Genomic DNA, 18,027 nt, shown 5'->3' with positions numbered 1-18,027 from the left:
TTTTATTTAGGTTATTTTTCTCTCTATTCTTTTGGATAAGAATATGCTTATAGCTAGAGTAAACCAGGTTCTGTCAAGGTATAGGCATAGGAACACATCCCGAGTAGTCAATAAACATATTTTCACAAATTCTGATGGTTGGAATTAAAAGGAAATTCAAAATCCAATAGATTGATCACGGCCGCTGAACGTCGTGGTTTCCTATTGGATGGCATCGTGAGTGAATATGATGGTAGAGTGGCCTGGACGAGACCATTCATTTTTACGTCTGATATCTTTTATCACATATCTGAAGATTGCGGCCTTGGACCAGCCAAACAAGGAATCTCACGGGGATTAAACGGATTGCCCAAACAGAAGCGCTCTGTTACAAATCTCACTAATTACGGTTTTAGTAGCCTAACCTTATCATCATCCGCTGAACCCTTCCCTCACTCTTCGTTTGATAGCAAGCTACGACACAAGCATTTGCGATGCGGAAATGATTCAATGACGAGATCAATCTCTCATATAAATTAGAGACGCTCGAAAACGATCAACAATGAAGATTCCGATAGATTTTTCTTTTGTCTAGAAATTATTGTTCTTTTGGCCATGATCTCTCTGCGTAGCCTTCTACAGTTAACGCTACTACTGAACCACGGCTGTTGGTGGGGGGTCCATCCGAGCCCCACCGATGAGGGTGCACTTCGGGCCAGCCACGGAGACCACGGAGAACCGGGCCATAAAGAGCCTCACAAGGACTCATATAGCACCTTCGCTTCCGAGTTTCTGGAGTCCCGTTATCTGTCAGACGATGGTGAGCATCACTGTAGGATGCGCTGTTTGCTTCCCGATGACACTAACCATATCTGACAGCATTAGCATGTCAGGCGTTTTTGGTCATTGGCATGAAGTGTATTTTACTCACCCATTCTGTCTCACTAATCTAAACTAGCTTGTTTATACACAAGGTGAAGGAGCTATTTCACACAATCATACGAGTCTGCATTACTTTACGGTAACCGTAAACGCTAACCGTAACCGTTGGCTCATAATGATGACTTGGTGTGTCGACGTGTAAACACAAGGTCATTTGAGCATGGCCAACAACTCGATGTACCACTGTGTGTTTGTGCCAGTTCTTAACTGTCCATTCGTCTGGTCAGAACACAGATCACGTTCAGCACCCTGGGCAGCTCCCTTCTTCTTCCCCATTTCTCTCTCTCTCTAAAAGGGCGTGCACAATCTTTCCCACAGATCTCCTGGCCTCAAACATTTGTCTGCTTTACTGTCAGGTTAGTTAGGTTGGCTATGCTTCTGTGTCTATTCTAAATGTGTGCTGGTTTGTTCTCCAGGTTACCCCTTCCCCACAGCACCTCCTGTTGATCCATTTGCCAGGATCAAGGTTACCGACTGTGGAGTAACCAAGGGTTGCATCAGGTTAGTACCATTTCAGTGTGTGTGTGCGGGTGTGTGTGTGTGCCCAGCTGCATGCCTTAGGGCTCATGTTCTCAGAAGCTACAGTATCTCCTCCCTCTTCTTGTAGGTGTCAGTGAGTCTGCTCTCTCTCTCCCTCTCTCTCTCCCTCTCTCTCTCCCTCTCTCTCTCTCTCTGCAGGTATGGGAAGCCGGGCTGCGATGCAGAGACGTGTGACTACTTCCTGAGCTACCGCAGGATCGGGACAGATGTGGAGTACGAGATGAGCGCAGACACAGACGGCTGGGTGGCTGTGGGCTTCTCTTCCGACAAGAAGATGGTGAGCTGCTGTCATGGTGTAAAACCACACACTTTGACCTTGTTAAAGATGTTGGTATTTGCATCCTCGATGTTACATTAATTTGATTTATTTAGCACTGTCTTATCTGTGAAATTCTGCAATATTCCAAATGGGGAAAGCTAAAAATGCACCATGTCATACATAATACAAATTATTCCATGGCACTTACCACTGTAACACTCTTTGAACAGTACACTGCTTTGGATAACAGCATCTGCTAAAATTAATACATGTCAATGTTGTTCTAAGAATAACAAAGTTGAAAAAAATAATAAACCTTTTATTCTTTATCAGGGAGGAGATGATGTCATGGGCTGTGTCCATGACGATAATGGGCGTGTGCGTATCCACCACTTCTACAACGTGGGCCAGTGGGCCAAAGAGATCAAGAGGAACCCGGCGCGGGACGAGGAGGGACTGTTCGAGAACAACAGGGTGACCTGTCGCTTCAAGCGCCCGCTGTATGTCCCCCGCGAGGAGACTCTGGTGGACCTGCACCTGTCCTGGTACTACCTGTTTGCCTGGGGCCCGGCCATACAAGGTCAGTAGGTTGTTGAGAAGTAAGTGCATGGACAGAAAATAAATGTTTACGTAAATGACTGTCTTCTTCTCTAAATCAACCGTTACAGCCTCTCTTCTCCTTTTTTCTCTCTCTTCACTTTCCCATCATCTCCCTTCCCTTCCCCACCTCTCCTCTCCCCTCCTCTCCCCTCCTCTCCCCTCCTCTCCTCTCCCCTCCTCTCCCCTCCTCTCCTCTCCCCTCCTCTCCCCTCCTCTCCTCTCCTCTCCCCTCCTCTCCTCTCCTCTCCCCTCCTCTCCTCTCCTCTCCCCTCCTCTCCCCTCCTCTCCCCTCCCAGGCTCTATCACCAGACATGACATTGACGCTCCCCCCGTCAGTGATCACATGATCAGCATCTATAAGTATGAGGACATCTTCATGCCCTCCACAGCCTACCAGACCTTCTCCTCTCCGTTCTGCCTGCTGCTCATCGTGGCTCTCACCTTCTACCTCCTCATGGGCACCCCGTAAGCTGGACAGCCCGTAAGCAGGACAGCCCAGGATGAGAAAGAGGAGAGACGAGAACAGAAGAGAAATGGAGTCAGCAGACCAGTTGACCTGTCTACATCCTGAATACGGGGTGCACTTTGGACAGAAATACACATAAGCTATTACATACAGAATACTGTCTATTAATATTATTAATGCCTGGCACAAATGAGAGAAATCATAAAGCCAACAATTAGTGTTATCATAACAACCTAACCCTAGTCAGACAATGGTTCCAGCCACTGTAGATAGAATAGATCAGTAGCATATAGGTTTAGCAGGTATTTGATTTGATATATTTATGTTAACCAATACAAGTATTACTATTACAAGGATTTACCAACACACTTCCCAGTGAGCCCGTATTTGTCTTCTCATAACTTGTCATTCTAATGCATGCAGAAGATGCTTGCTGCATCAGTCTGGACCACTGGCCCATGTAAGGATCATTAATGATACACCAAAGCATGAAATATTGAGCTGGACTGGGAGAGAGAGGACTGTGGGAGAAAGAGCAGAGTGCACACCTGCTGTGCTGCAATTTGGCAGGAACAGAAACTGGCTTACTGCACTGCTGAAGTGTTGGAGGTCAAGCTCTTCCTGTGGTGGCCATGTTGTTGAACATCTTCCTTGTGAAACATTGTTGGAGAGATGTTCTTCTTGGCTTCTCTGCTTTCCCGTAGAATGCTGTCCAGATAGAGAGTGCGTTGCTGTATTTCTCTTTCCAAGCCACAATTACATACCAAGTTTTGTGTTCAGCATATGAGGAAAGTAGATGTGTCTGGGAAAAGTTGTTTACTTGTAGGTCTGCTGTAGTTGGTGTAACTGGTGGTGTAACTGATGGTGTAACAGATGCCACACAGACCAGGAGAGCTGAGTGTTTGTCTGGGGGGTTAGGGTTGTTCACTGGCCCCGTTTGACTCCTGTTCTACATAAATGCAATATCAAACCAACAGCAGCATAAGCCCGGAGAGTTGTACTGTACTGTAGATCTTCTGGCTACCACAGCCACTGTGCCAAGAGTTCAGGAATCTCTTTCACTAAACTAGTTGTTTGCTCGGAAATGCTTCCCACTGAAACTGCCTGTGTTATTTACAATGCTAGTGTTTGTTATCAATTACATTTAGTCATTTAGCAGACGCTCTTATCCAGAGTAATTAAAATGTCTTTAGAAAATAATTATCTTTTGTTTTATTACGTGGAAGACTAGTTGCCTACTACCTACCTCCCTCACGGCCCACATTGCTGCGGTCTGCCGGTCGTGTAGATTCACCCTCTACAACATCCGGAAGATCAAGAGATACCTGTCTGAGCACTCCACCCAGCTGCTAGTCCAAGCACTTGTCCTCTCCAAGTTGGACTATTGCAACTCGCTGCTCGCTGGTCTCCCAGCATGTGCAACCCGCCCTCTTCAGAGGATTCAGAACGCAGCGGCCCGCCTGGTCTACAATCTACCCAGACGCTCCCATGTTACCCCGCTCCTCATCTCTCTCCACTGGCTACCTATCATGACCCGTATCAGATTCAAGACCCTGGTATTGACCTTCCGAGCAGTGAACGGGACTGCACCCGTCTACATCAAGTCTCTCCTGCAGCTTTACACCCCCACCCGTCACCTACGGTCTTCTTCAGACAACCGCCTGGTGGTCCCACCGCTCAAGACCGCCCGGTCCCAACACAAGCTCTTCTCCTGTCTGGCCCCCCAGTGGTGGAATCAACTCCCCACCTCCATCAGAGACACTGACTGTCTCTCCACCTTCAAGAAAAGGCTCAAGACGCACTTGTTCCGGGAGTACAACGGTACTTAGGAATGGTTCGCTTGACCCGATGTTAGTTCCCTCAAGGATCACAATGACTCTTGCTCAGAGACTTGTTGCTCTTGTGGTTAGTGGTAACTGATTTAAAATTGTTTGTACTCGCTGTGATATATTGTTTTTTATTATTGTTGCTGGTCTTTTTTTTCCACAGGTACACTTGCACTTATAGCAGTTCATGTTGTTTAATTGTAACTTGTTTAACTACATGCTCTTATGGTTCTTCCCTTTGGCACTTACTTTGGTTGTTCACAATGTGTGCTTCATGTTTTGACTACTCGCAATGTTTTGTGGCTATCTCGTTGTTATGATCAGTGACCTATGCACTTTGTAAAGCTCTCTCTTGGAAGTCGCTTTGGATAAAAGCGTCTGCTAAATGAATAAATGTAAATGTATCGCGGTATGGACACATTATACACTACGTTACCCATAATGCCCTTTACGGTTACGTCAACGTGACGTCGACTTTGTTGCTTCCTCGTGGTGAGCTCCGTTGTTCACGTAGCGGAAGCAGGAGACTGAGGCAGACCAGTGAAGATGGCAGATGAGGATTCGGGGCCCGAGGCAGCTGCTGCCGCTCCCCCGGAGAGCCCTCAACCTGCCCGGCCTCACTACGTCTCCTTCTCCGAGAGTGTTCAACCTGCAGTAGGCATGGTGAGCCAGTTGCTAACCCACCCTTCCTCCCTCAAATTTGACAAAAATATCAAACAGGCCTTCTACAACACCGGGGCTATGATCTTTGTGGCAATCTGTTGTGGAGCTGCTGTCCTGGTTTACTTTATCCTGGAAGCGTTTCTCCGGCCGCTACTATGGGCAGTGCTCTGCGGGACTTTCCTCCACCCGTTCAAGCACTCCCTGGCCCGCCTCGGCCGCTCCTGGCTCAACAGTCTCCAAGACACGGGGACACCGATAGTTGTTGGGACTCTGCTGGTGCCTGTGTGGTGCGTGAACCACGGGGTGGAGGCGTTGGGATCTTTGGTCCTGGAGAGGCTCGTGGTGCTCATGGTGCTCGGGGTGGGCGCGCCGCTACTCTACCTCCTCTACCTGCTCTGGAGGCTGGTCGGCATGCAGGTGATCCTCGGGCACGCGTGTGACATCATCGGTAGCGTGCTGGACTGCTTCCACGTCATGTTGGTGAGTGACATGGGGAGACAGTGGGGCACGCCCCGGCCACAGCAACAAAGGGTCTTGTCACACTCAACAACAGGAAAGTGCATTACACTGGATCAGACGGTAGGCGTGGCAGGGTTACTTGTTCTAAAACAAACCATAACTGTCATGATTAATATGCAGAAAAAACACAGGAACTTGGTTTCTGTTTAACAATTCATTAATAGTACATTTATGGAACAGCAATAGGAAACTTACTCTAGAAGGTTCAAATGAATCTGAACTGGGCTAATCAAGTGTTATCAAGTTGACAAATAGTCAACTTCAACAGGATCCCTGTTACGTAATCAGACACCGTGTTCTCAGTCTCAGACTTCTCTAATGCTACTGCTTATAAAAATAACCTCCATGTAGCGCCCGAGCAGTATTGGATTTCATCAGCTACTGTAGAGTCTTTGTGTGAACTAGGGGTGGGAATCTTTTGGTACCTGACGATTCGATTCTAGGGGGTTACGATTCGATAAAAAAGTTTTGGGAAAAAATGATATAAAAAAAATAAAAAATCTATTCGAATACATTTGTGAAACGATCTTAATCGCTAACAGACTGAATCGCGATTCAAATGTGAATCGACTTTTTCCCCCACCCCTAGTGTGAACCGTTGCAGACTGATGTTGAGATTATTTCTTTTCCTTCCTTCTGCACCTCCTTAATCTCTCCTCTTTCTCCCCTCTCTCTTTCTCCCCTTTCTCTCTTCCCTCCCCCCAGGTGTGTACAGTAGTGGTGGGGTACATTTTAGCTGTGGTCTTCCTGTGGAGCCCCAGTACGAAGCGCAGCCTGAGGACTCTGTCTGTTCCTGTCTGGGCCATCCTGCTCTTCTTCCTCGGTGAGGGGGGTGAGCTGGGGAGAGGATAGGAGGGGATGGAGAGATATTGGGGATTCATTCTGAAATGACCAGGAGACAGTGAGTCATGCATTCCATGGTTGACTATCCTCTTCAGCCTGGCCGAGAGAGAAGCTAAATCCAGCTAGCCTTCAGCCGCTGTTAGAAGATAAACTACATCCAGCTAGCCTAGAGCTGCTGTTAGAAGATAGGCTACATCCAGCTAGCCTAGAGCTGCTGTTAGAAGATAAGCTACATCCAGCTAGCCTTCAGCTGCTGTTAGAAGATAAGCTACATCCAGCTAGCCTAGAGCTGCTGTTAGAAGATAAGCTACATCCAGCTAGCCTTCAGCTGCTGTTAGAAGATAAGCTACATCCAGCTAGCCTAGAGCTGCTGTTAGAAGATAAGCTACATCCAGCTAGCCTAGAGCTGCTGTTAGAAGATAAGCTACATCCAGCTAGCCTAGAGCTGCTGTTAGAAGATAAGCTACATCCAGCTAGCCTGGAGCTGCTGTTAGCTTTGAGGCTGCTGCCTCCAGAACATGAACAGCAGAGGAGTTGGGCACTGTGGTATTGTGAAAGTTAAAACATGAAACAAAGGCTTCTCTCTGTTTAAAGGTCCACCACACACACGCACATGCACACACGTGCACCGTTCAGTGTGTATTTCAAGGCCGTCCTGAGTATTAATAGCAGCAGAGTTCTTGCAGAGGAGAGGTGATAACCTTTAATCCTGAAATGTTAAATGCATCTGAGAGTAGAAGACTGTTCTGAGGATAAGATTGATGAAAAAGCTTCAAGCTAACACCAAGTACTCCAAAGTGGTGGTATTGTTGTTTATGAGAGTTTCTTGTAGTGGAGCTCTTGTATAACACTCTTCCTGTCTCTGTCCATCCACCCTCCCCTCCAGTGTCTCTAACTGGGTCATGGAGAGTTCCCATATGTGTGGTGGTTGTCTCTCTTCTGATAGTGGGTTCCCAAGAAAAACCACCGGTCCCGGGAAAAGGTGTAATCTCTCTCTCTTTTACTGACTTATACACACAGTACAGTGAAACTAAACCATCACAAATACTGGCAATTTGAACAATCCATCTGCTTTTGTTGTACCATTTCCCTTACCTCTCTTCTCTCCTCCCCTCTCCTTCCTCCCACCTCTCTTCTCTCTGGAGGTGAGTTACCTGGTCAGGTGTTATCGTTTGCTGCTAACACCATCTACATGGCCATCTCCTGCAGCAACCTGCGCATGAGCCCAGGGGCCAGCAGACCTGCGCCCCCTACAGGTGAGACAACAGGCACCCCCTCTACCTCTCATGCATGCTCAGCGCAGGTCGTTGTCCGTGTGACAACTAAACTAATTCCTCTTTCTTTCCCTTTCTTTCACTTTACCTCTTTTTCTTCTATATCCTCTTTTTTCCATTTTCAATGTTTCTCCTTTTTATCTCCCTTTCTGTCTGTATCTCTCTCCTCCCCCCTGTTTCTCCTCCCCCTGTTTCTCCTCCCCCACGTCTCCCCCCCCCCATTTCCCCCCCGTCTCTCCCCTCCTGTCTCCCTCCCCCTGTCGTCTCCCCCCCCCCGTCGTCTCCCCCCCCCCCCCCTTCTTCCCCCCACCGTCTCCTCCCTGGGTAGGGGGTGTGCCCCCCCCCAGCCCCCTCTCCGCCCAGGCCCCCCGGCCGTTGTTCTACCGCGAGAAGAGCTCCCAGAGAGCCAGTGACATCTACTTTGTCCTGCTGCTCTGGGCTGTCCTGCTGGTGCAGGTGTGGCTTAACCTGTGGATCCTGCAGCTGCTACCCATCCCTGTGGCCGGTAATATTCCCACACACACACACATCAGAATGTGCACATGCACACGCACTTGCACAGAAACAGACAGTTTGCAAATCAAATTATTACAAACGGCAGACTGAGTGTGTTTGTGTTTTTCTTAGTATGGGTACTGAAGAAGATAGTGGTGCGTTTTGGTCTGAAGGGATTTGCTAAGCGGAGGCTGATCTCATGGTGGGAGGTGCTGCAGAGGTTCTGCTGTGAGCGACAGGAAGCCCTCCTACCTGGACCAATCAAAGGCCTTGCTCAGTTCCTGCTCCGTGTCGACACCAAGGTAACGCACACACACTCAAAATGCCACAACCTTTCACTGGGCGATACATTACACGTGCATGTTCCTGTCCAGTCCCACACTGGTGTTTTGCAGTTTGCTGCATTTTTTGATAGAATAAGGATTATAATATTGCAAAAAAATCACTGATAATTAGAAGTAGCTTACCGGATGCTGTTGAGATCTGCACTGTGCAGAAGGTTTAATGGTAACTACAGTGTTTCTTCGTATCTCTGAAAGGAGGTTTTGTAAATGGTTCATAGCAGTTTGTCATGGAGAACAGCCGTCTTTTGAAGCAGCTGATTGGTCATTGAGGGGGAAGTACCCCTTGTGAGTTCTGCCAGGTAGATGAGAGGAATTTAAACATGACATTTTTAATCATTGATAAGAATGCTGTTTGCTGCATGTCAGAGTCCCTTCTGAAGATTTCACTGATGCTTCACCTCCTCGTCTCACACGCTAGCTTGATGTCCACGCCTGCACTCTTTTTATGGTCCAAGCACTTGTTGACACTTCTGATATCCAATTACAATGATTGGTATCCCTCTCAAAACTTTTGAAACTCCCTGCACCCGATCACAACCTGCCTGCCCCATTCTCCTTTGTAAGCCTCGCCTCCTGTACGGCACGTACCAGTACCCTGGTGTGTACCAGTACCCTGGTGTGTACCAGTACCCTGGTGTGTACCAGTACCCTGGTGTGTACCAGTACCCTGGTGTGTACCAGTACCCTCCTGGTCTGTGTATGCTGGTCTGTTCAAGAGGCTGAGTTCTTGTTGCCTGGGTACCATGTGCCCCATAATAATCCCTGAATGTGTCTCTGTCTCCTCCTAAAGCTGTGGCGTTGGCTTAACAAGCAGGTAATGACCTGGAGGAGTGCTGAGAGAGAGATCATGCAAGTGTATGCGTGTGTTTATAAGCATGTGTGTGTGTGTGTGTGTGTGTGTGTGTGAGTTCTGGAGTGAGCAGCTGAGAAAGAGAGCAGAAGTGTGTGTGTGTGCGTGGCAGTGAGCTCACCCTGCTGTACAGTAATCTCACGCTCTCCCCATCCACTGTCATCCCTCCATCCTGTCCACCTGTGTACGCCCCCTGACCTCACTTCCTGCACGCTTCTTGCTACATACTGCTGAGACTACGGTGGGGTGAGCTCATTGGGTCCTCAGCCCTCCGTAGTTTCTCTCTACTGTGACCTGATTGGCTGGTCGGCTTCAGAGTGTTTGAGTTGCATGTAGCTATATGATGGGGCGGGGTTTCTGTAACTAGGAAAGTATGTTGACCACCTGACTGAAGGCAGGGGGAGGAAAAGGGGGGTCCAGGGGACCCATATCCGTGATAGAACAGGTCCAGTGTTGGTTTAGCACTGGAAAGGAGGGGATGGGTTGGGACACTGTTCCTTATTAGAGTGAGGGTTAGTTGTGCACAAACATATATTGACTTAATATGGTTAAATACATTTGAACATTATGGTGACTGTGATCACCACAGTGACCCAGCAATGCTCAGCTAAAATGCTGACATGCTAGCTGACATGCTGACATGCTAGCTGACATGCTAGCTGACATGCTGACATGCTAGCTGACATGCTGACATGCTAGCTGACATGCTGACATGCTAGCTGACATGCTAGCTGACATGCTGACATGCTAGCTGACATGCTGACATGCTAGCTGACATGTTCATATTAAGCTAACATTAGGAGAGATGTGCTTTTCCATAATCTGAGGATCATTTGGGCAGCTCTCACAAACACTATCTTTCTAAATCCCACACAGAGCTGTGTCTCAATCCCACACAGAGCTGTGTCTCAATCCCACACAGAGCTGTGTCTCAATCCCACACAGAGCTGTGTCTCAATCCCACACAGCTGTGTCTCAATCCCTCACAGCTGTGTCTCAATCCCACACAGATCTGTGTCTCAATCCCACACAGATCTGTGTCTCAATCCCACACAGATCTGTGTCTCAATCCCACACAGAGCTGTGTCTCAATCCCACACAGAGCTGTGTCTCAATTCCACACAGAGCTGTGTCTCAATCCAGGTTGTGGTACCTTGAGCTGTCCTGTCCTGTCAGAAGAGAGTTTAGCAGCAGTATTGAGATGCAGCCCTACCTGGGCTGTGTGGGACTGTGCACAAACTCACACACTTATCCCCCTGACACCTGGTGGTGACGCACACACACCTCTCAGAACTAACCACACACAATTGAATAGGGTTTTAAAGCATCCTTGATGGTTGGGACATACAGAAACCTGGGTGATTACCATCTGTCCTTTCATCTCAGATAAACTGAGAGAAGGAGGAAAAGAAAGCGAGAGTACTTTTATTATCAGGAGCGAACATAACCAGGCAATGGCCAGAAACATTGTGATGATGTTAACACCATCATGACCTTTTAGAAAGGCTTGAAGTCTCTGCAGTCAAAACACACTCTCACACACACACCCATGCATACACACTCACAGAGCTGCAGGGTTTAACATACATGCCTTCATGCCTGGTTTGGGTGAGGATATCGGTGTGTCAGGGGGGATGTAATGGTTAAAACTTTGCTAATCTGTTTGACCACTTCTTGGAGTCCCGGTGATTGTATCTTGACGCGTGATATGAATAAAGTCCAGGAGACGTGGATTTAGTGAACTTGATTCCATTTATTTCGCAAGCTCCATCAAAAGTAAAGTATTGTCTTGTTTCATTATAAGCAGTTCACTGCTCCGCACGTTTCCCGGTTACGCTTCCCGATCACGGTCAATGATGGTATGCGCAGGCCGGAACCCTCTCCTCTCCTTGGCCTGTCACACCTTTATCCTGATGCCAGTAAATGTCTGACCTATAGGGGGCACACACTCAGAAACAATTACAACGTCCTAATTCAGGCTAATTCGATACAAATTAAATCATTACTAGTAACAGTCACACAAACTGGAATGTCAACTCAAATACTCAAAAGGACTCAATTGGCTCCTACAGGGGATATCGGTGTGTCAGGGGGGATATCGGTGTGTCAAGGGGGATATCGGTGTGTCAGGGGGGATATCGGTGTGTCTGGGGGGATATCAGGGTGCCTGGTTTGTGTGAGGATATCGGTGTGTCAGGGAGGATATCGGTGTGTCGGGGGATATCGGTGTGTCAGGGGGGATATCGGTGTGTCGGGGGATATCGGTGTGTCAGGGGGGATATCGGTGTGTCGGGGGATATCGGTGTGTCAGGGGGGATATCGGTGTGTCGGGGGATATCAGGGTGCCTGGTTTGTGTGAGGATATCGGTGTGTAGGGTCAGGGTGTTAGGGTCAGGGTGTTAGGGTCAGGGTGCAGCTCCGACGTTATGCCCGCAGTCTTCACTAATCAGCCCGGCATCTCCCTAGAGACCACCTTTTGGCTCTGACCAATCGGTGTGCTCTTCTGCCACAAATGATTGGTCCAGCAATGTGATGGACCGCCAGTGTACATCATGTGATTGGCTGTTGCGAGCTCTTTGTTTCAGATGCCAGACTGATGAGGGTTGTCTGGGAGGATTCGTGAGAGTAGTGTTGGTTTCTCCATATGACCAGCAGCACATGTCCAGAGACTCCTACTGACTGATTGCTTATATCGCTATTCTCTCTCTTTTCCTCTTTCTATCCTCTTTTTTCTCTCCTCTCTCTTTCCTCCTCTCTCTCTTTCTCTCTCTCTTCTCCTCTCCTCTCTCCTCTCTTGCTATCCTCCTCTCACTCTCTGTAGATGATCGTGTGGCTGGAGCGCTCTCTGGATAAACTCATCAGCATCTTCATCATCTTCCTGCTGGTCACAGGAACTCTACTGATGGCTCTGCTGCTCACCGCTATGGTACAGAGCTGTGTTCCTCACTGCTGCACTGTCTGGTCGCAGGTCTCTGTAGTGACCCTAACCCTAACCAGGTCACTGTAGTGTTGCTCAGTCGGACAGCTGTGTGTGCTTGCTCCCCAGGTCCACCATGAAAGTGTTCATATTATTGAGGTCACCAGTAACCTGATCAATGAGACGGTCTCCAACCATCCAGAATGGGCCAAGTATGAGACACTCGCTTTCTAACTCATTACATTTAGTCATTTAGCAGACACTCTTATCCAGAGCAACCTACACTAGTCCAGGGTCATTCCCCCGAGGCAAGTAGGCTAAAGTGTCTTGCCCAAGGATACAACGTCATTTGGAAAGGCCGGGAATTGAACTGTCAAACTTTTGTGTGTGTGTGTCCCAGCTGGCTTCCGGAGGCGCAGGTGGTCCAGAAGGCTCTGAACTCAGCTGCCACCAATGTCTACCAGCACGGACGAGAATGGATCACAAACAAGGTGGGCCCTGCCTTGCTGCACAGGCACCTTGTAGCACAGGCACCTTGTAGCACAGGCACCTTGTAGCACAGGCACCTTGTAGCACAGACACCTTGTAGCACAGGCACCCTGCTGGACTAGGAGCACCTGAGGGTAGTGTCTGTAGACCCTCATGGATTTCTCTCTGTGTGTGTGTGCAGCTCCATAAGATGTTAGGGGATAAGGTGAATCACACAGCTGTCATTGAGAAGCAGGTTCTAGAACTTTGGGACCGACTCTACCACTCCTGGTTTGTCAAGGTAACACACAAACACATACACACACTCCATAATCATCATTCTTATCATCTTAAATATTGGATGGCTCTGACTATCAGGGTTTGTGTATGTGTGTGTATACATGTTTGTGTGTGTATACGTGTTTGTGTGTGTGTGTTTCAGAACACTACCCAGACAGGGCGTCAGGGCCGGGGTCACAAGCTGGCCCTGCAGAGGCAGAGCAGCTGGCTGGGCGACATCCTAGACTGGCAGGATGTCGCCTCCTTTGTACAGGAGAACATCGAGACCTTGCTCTCTGTGAGTGTGTGCTGTGTCTATACTATCTGTGTAGTGTGTTTTCTCACTTTGTGTTTGTGTGTGTGTGCGTGTGGGAATCAGTATGTGTGTGTGTGTGGTTTCAGTGTGTGTGAAGTGTGCACACTCCGAGTGTGTGTGACGTGGGTGGGTGTACTGGTAGAGTGTGTGTGATGTGGGTGTACTGGTAGAGTGTGTGATGTGGGTGTACTGGTAGAGTGTGTGATGTGGGTGTACTGGTAGAGTGTGTGATGTGGGTGTACTGGTGGTGTGTGTGATGTGGGTGTACTGGTAGAGTGTGTGATGTGGGTGTACTGGTAGAGTGTGTGATGTGGGTGTACTGGTAGAGTGTGTGATGTGGGTGTACTGGTAGAGTGTGTGATGTGGGTGTACTGGTAGAGTGTGTGATGTGGGTGTACTGGTAGAGTGTGTGATGTGGGTGTACTGGTAGAGTGTGTGATGTGGGTGTACTGGTAGAGTGTGTGATGTGGGTGTACTGGTAGAGTGTGTGATGTGGGTGTACTGGTAGAGTGTGTGATGTGTGTTGTAACCCTAACCCTAGATAATGGAGTCTCTGTGGGTAGTGATGAGTCGAAACATTGGGCTGCTGTTTTCCACGACAACCACTCTCCTCACTGTCCTGTTCCACAGCGGCACGGCTCTGCTAAACTTTGCCCTGAGCCTTGTGAGTCTCACAGACACACTTTCACTCTCTATTGTGTTGCGACTCTCTTTTTGCTTTGTTATATAATGTGTGTGTGTGTGTGTGTAGGTCATCTTCCTGACCACCTTGTTCTACCTGCTGAGCTCCAGTGGAGAAAACTACAAGCCAGTCAAGTGGGTGATCAGTCTCACCCCGCTGTCCCAGCCCGGAGCCGCCTCCAACATCATAGGCCAGTCTGTGGAGGAGGCTATCAGGTACACACACACTGACACATACACACATATACACTCACACATACATACATATACACTCACACATACATACACACACTGTATACATACATATACACTCACACATACACACATACACTCACACATACATATACACTCACACATACATATACACTCACACATACATAAACACTCACACATACATACACACACTGACACATACACACATATACACTCACACATACATATACACTCACACATACATATACACTCACACATACATACACACACTGACACATACATATACACTCACACATACATACACACACTGTATACATTCTATATATACTGTGTATATATAGAATATAATAACTGTGTGTGTCTCAGAGGGGTGTTTGATGCATCTAATAACACATGTCTATAATAACTGTGTGTGTGTGTGTGTGTGTGGTGTGTGTTAGAGGGGTGTTTGATGCGTCTCTGAAGATGGCTGGCTTCTACGGCCTCTATACCTGGCTCACACACACCATCTTTGGCATCAACATAGTCTTCATCCCTTCTGGTAAGTATTGTGTGTGTGTGTGGTATAGTTACCTGGGCTTGGTGAAACTGACCCCCCCCCCCCCCCCACCCCCCTCCATAGCTCTGGCTGCCATCCTGGGGGCCGTGCCGTTCCTGGGGACATACTGGGCGGTGCTGCCTGCTGTCTGTGACCTGTGGCTGGCTCAGGGAGAGGGTGTGAGGGCTCTGCTGCTGCTGTTCTGCCATCTGCTACCAACCTACTTTGTAGACACTGCCATCTACTCCGACATATCAGGGTAAGAGGGAGTTCGTGGATCTTCGTGTGTGTGTGTGTGTGTGATGTACATGTTTTTACACGTTGGTCCCCTGTGTGTAGAGGTGGGCACCCCTACTTGACAGGCCTGGCTGTGGCAGGCGGAGCGTACTACCTGGGTTTGGAGGGGGCCATCATCGGGCCCATCCTGCTCTGCATTCTGGTGGTTGCGGCCAACATCTACAGTGCCATGCTTATGAGCCCCAGTTCTGCCCAGCCAACACCCGTCCAAGCAAGCTGGCCAGTGTATCCCGCTAGGTGTGTGTACACACTCACATCCACACACACATGCATTGATTAAAGCTACAACGTGGTATTTTCATGTGTACACATATTGTCATGTGTATTTTTTTCTTCAGGCCTTTCACAGACTCCACCCCCTCGGTGCTGAAGAGAGCGAGCGATGAGTGAGAGGGGTGTTTCTGACTTCCCATTGGTTGGTTTTTTAGGAGTAAACAGACCCATCCCTGATGCCCCGTGCTACAGGGTCGCCCTGATGGGGGCACAGGGGCAGGAGCCATGGTTACCCAGGATGCCTTCTGCTTGCCAGCAGTGGAAGAGTGCTCTGTGCCTCACCTCAACATTAGGCATAATATTTGCTGTTGGGTGATATAATTGAATTCAGTGCCTCAATATCATGGTAAAATGTGTGGGTTAGGGTTATGGTATCTCTACAAAATGCTCTGCAGACTAACTAGAGGGGAGGGGCTTAGCCCTGCTCCCTCTTTCTCCCCAGAGGTCAAAGTTCAGACAGGTCGTTCATTGTTAAGTGTTGCACTAGTTCTGTGCTCTTATCTCATACAGCGGTGATCAGGCCTGATCCTAGAAGAGCCATGTGTCATGTTTAAACTCACATCAGTCTGACTGTCCCAGGGCCTCGTTAAGAGCAGCCAAGCTCTCTGAGATGGAGGTTGGGCTGGAACATGGAGAATGCTGTCCCTTGCATCTCTCCAGGATCTGGCTTGGTTGCCTCTGTTTTTATGCTTGCTTTATTCTTTATCAAGTTTACTGTTAAATGTAAATATCATTGATATTTATGTGGTTTCTTACCTTGTTCTTTGATGTGTTTATGTGATGTGTCATGTTAAGCAGGTACCTCGCATGGTGATTAGCTCTGTATTCAGGCACTTCCTGCGCTGTGAGTTAAGACTTCCTGTGTGGAGTTTGGGCCCCGCATATCGGTTACCTAAGATGAATGTTTTGATAAGGTTAGGATTGATATTGGGCATGGCCTGTTTAGTGCCCCTGTGTATCTTTGATCTATCACTCAGACATATCGATTTGTCACGTTGACCACACACAGCTCACTCAACACTTAGTGATATCAACTGCATCACATCCACACACACCATGCTTATTATAAAACACTTACAAATATAAATTAGTATACACCAGTTAAAGTTATTTTATCTGATAATTAATCTGTAATCCACATCCACAGCAAAAATGGCTAATGTGCTAGCCGCCTGAAGGGTAACATTGGTTATACTGTAATCTAATGATAGAGACTGGCCTGGAGATGTATGATTTGGAACTGTGCCATTACCCCTAGACTTATGTACTTTGTAATGTATCTTTGCTGTGTTTTCTACTGGAAATGCACTGAGCTAATAAATATTACAATTTGAACTAAGAGGGTGTCTGTGTCAGGGTAATATAATGAATCATCGCTGGAAACAAACACAACCAACACAGTCTATTAAATCAGGAACTTTAGTTGATCATGAACAGAAAGTTAGACAAATGGAACACAAAGTCAACGGTTAAATCATCCGAAATACCTTGGAACCTGAGTTCAGTGTGAAGACTCACTGAGTTTGCAGTGTGAGGAGGGTGGTGGTATGGAGGTGCTCTGAGTTTGCAGTGTGAGGAGGGTGGTGGTATGGAGGTGCTCTTGAGTTTGCAGTGTGAGGAGGGTGGTGGTATGGAGGTGCTCTGAGTTTGCAGTGTGAGGAGGGTGGTGGTATGGAGGTGCTCTGAGTTTGCAGTGTGAGGAGGGTGGTGGTATGGAGGTGCTCTGAGTTTGCAGTGTGAGGAGGGTGGTGGTATGGAGGTGCTCTGAGTTTGCAGTGTGAGGAGGGTGGTGGTATGGAGGTGCTCTGAGTTTGCAGTGTGAGGAGGGTGGTGGTATGGAGGTGCTCTTGACATTGGGAAAGGCATCGTATGACTTGTCGTTGCAGTACAAACTCCATGAAACGTTGTTGTAGCCGAAAACGATAATAGTTCCCTCCTTTCCTGAACAGTCTTCGGTAGGTCAGTCCTACAACAGTTGTGACCAAAAGTATTGCCAGTGATACTTTTTTTGTAAAGTTTGCTGGTTCAGTATTTGTGACAAACAAAAGACAAACATTTCCCTCTGTGATATCCTTCAATATAAAGGATCCTGGGCCTGACATTGTTTCAGTGCTGATTTCAAACAGTATTCTGAAGCGTGATCCACACTGTAGAAAAAAGCTGATTAAAAAGTTATAATTACAGATCATTAATCAGAAAATAATAATATAAAAAGATCAAAATAATTCAGTAAAAGCTTCTAAATATAGGTGCTGCTATGAACATTCTCATTTTGATAATACACAAATAAACTGTGGTGAGTGTGTACTTGTGTGTAGTTTGTAGTGTGGGTCATCCAGCAGCGCTGATTAGTTATTACACAGTTATACTGGATAACTGTGTAATAACTGTAATAACTGTTTAATAACCGTGTATTAACCGTGTAATAACCATGTAATAACTGTA

The 18,027-nt window shown here is 47.7% G+C and overlaps 2 protein-coding genes across 4 annotated transcripts; both read left to right on the top strand.

The window, feature by feature from the left end:
* The first annotated feature begins 245 nt into the window (after positions 1–245).
* On the top strand, positions 246–3,943 carry LOC136944493 (DOMON domain-containing protein FRRS1L). Its single transcript, XM_067238284.1, has 5 exons — positions 246–799; positions 1,338–1,422; positions 1,600–1,738; positions 2,054–2,300; positions 2,617–3,943. The coding sequence occupies exons 1-5, from the start codon at positions 595–597 to the stop codon at positions 2,787–2,789; spliced, it is 849 nt and encodes a 282-aa protein (XP_067094385.1). The 5' UTR covers positions 246–594; the 3' UTR covers positions 2,790–3,943.
* A 1,207-nt stretch (positions 3,944–5,150) lies between these two features.
* tmem245 (transmembrane protein 245) lies at positions 5,151–16,921 on the top strand. Of its 3 annotated transcripts, none has more exons than XM_067238667.1 (18): positions 5,151–5,755; positions 6,500–6,617; positions 7,524–7,619; positions 7,783–7,893; positions 8,240–8,416; positions 8,539–8,708; positions 9,541–9,564; positions 12,422–12,526; positions 12,647–12,729; positions 12,918–13,008; positions 13,188–13,286; positions 13,428–13,562; positions 14,122–14,244; positions 14,332–14,477; positions 14,915–15,015; positions 15,097–15,271; positions 15,352–15,546; positions 15,738–16,921. In XM_067238667.1, the coding sequence occupies exons 1-18, from the start codon at positions 5,159–5,161 to the stop codon at positions 15,757–15,759; spliced, it is 2,568 nt and encodes an 855-aa protein (XP_067094768.1). In that variant the 5' UTR covers positions 5,151–5,158; the 3' UTR covers positions 15,760–16,921. The 3 variants fall into 3 exon arrangements, with proteins under 3 accessions (XP_067094768.1, XP_067094766.1, XP_067094767.1); XM_067238665.1 differs by having other exon boundaries at positions 15,648–16,921; XM_067238666.1 differs by lacking the exon at positions 9,541–9,564 and having other exon boundaries at positions 15,648–16,921.
* The last annotated feature ends 1,106 nt before the right edge of the window (positions 16,922–18,027 follow it).

The sequence above is a fragment of the Osmerus mordax genome, chromosome 6 (genome assembly GCF_038355195.1).
Source record: "Osmerus mordax isolate fOsmMor3 chromosome 6, fOsmMor3.pri, whole genome shotgun sequence".
Taxonomy (NCBI): domain Eukaryota; kingdom Metazoa; phylum Chordata; class Actinopteri; order Osmeriformes; family Osmeridae; genus Osmerus; species Osmerus mordax.
Note: the sequence above shows the minus strand (reverse complement) of the source record. Positions and strands in the feature narration are given on the sequence as shown.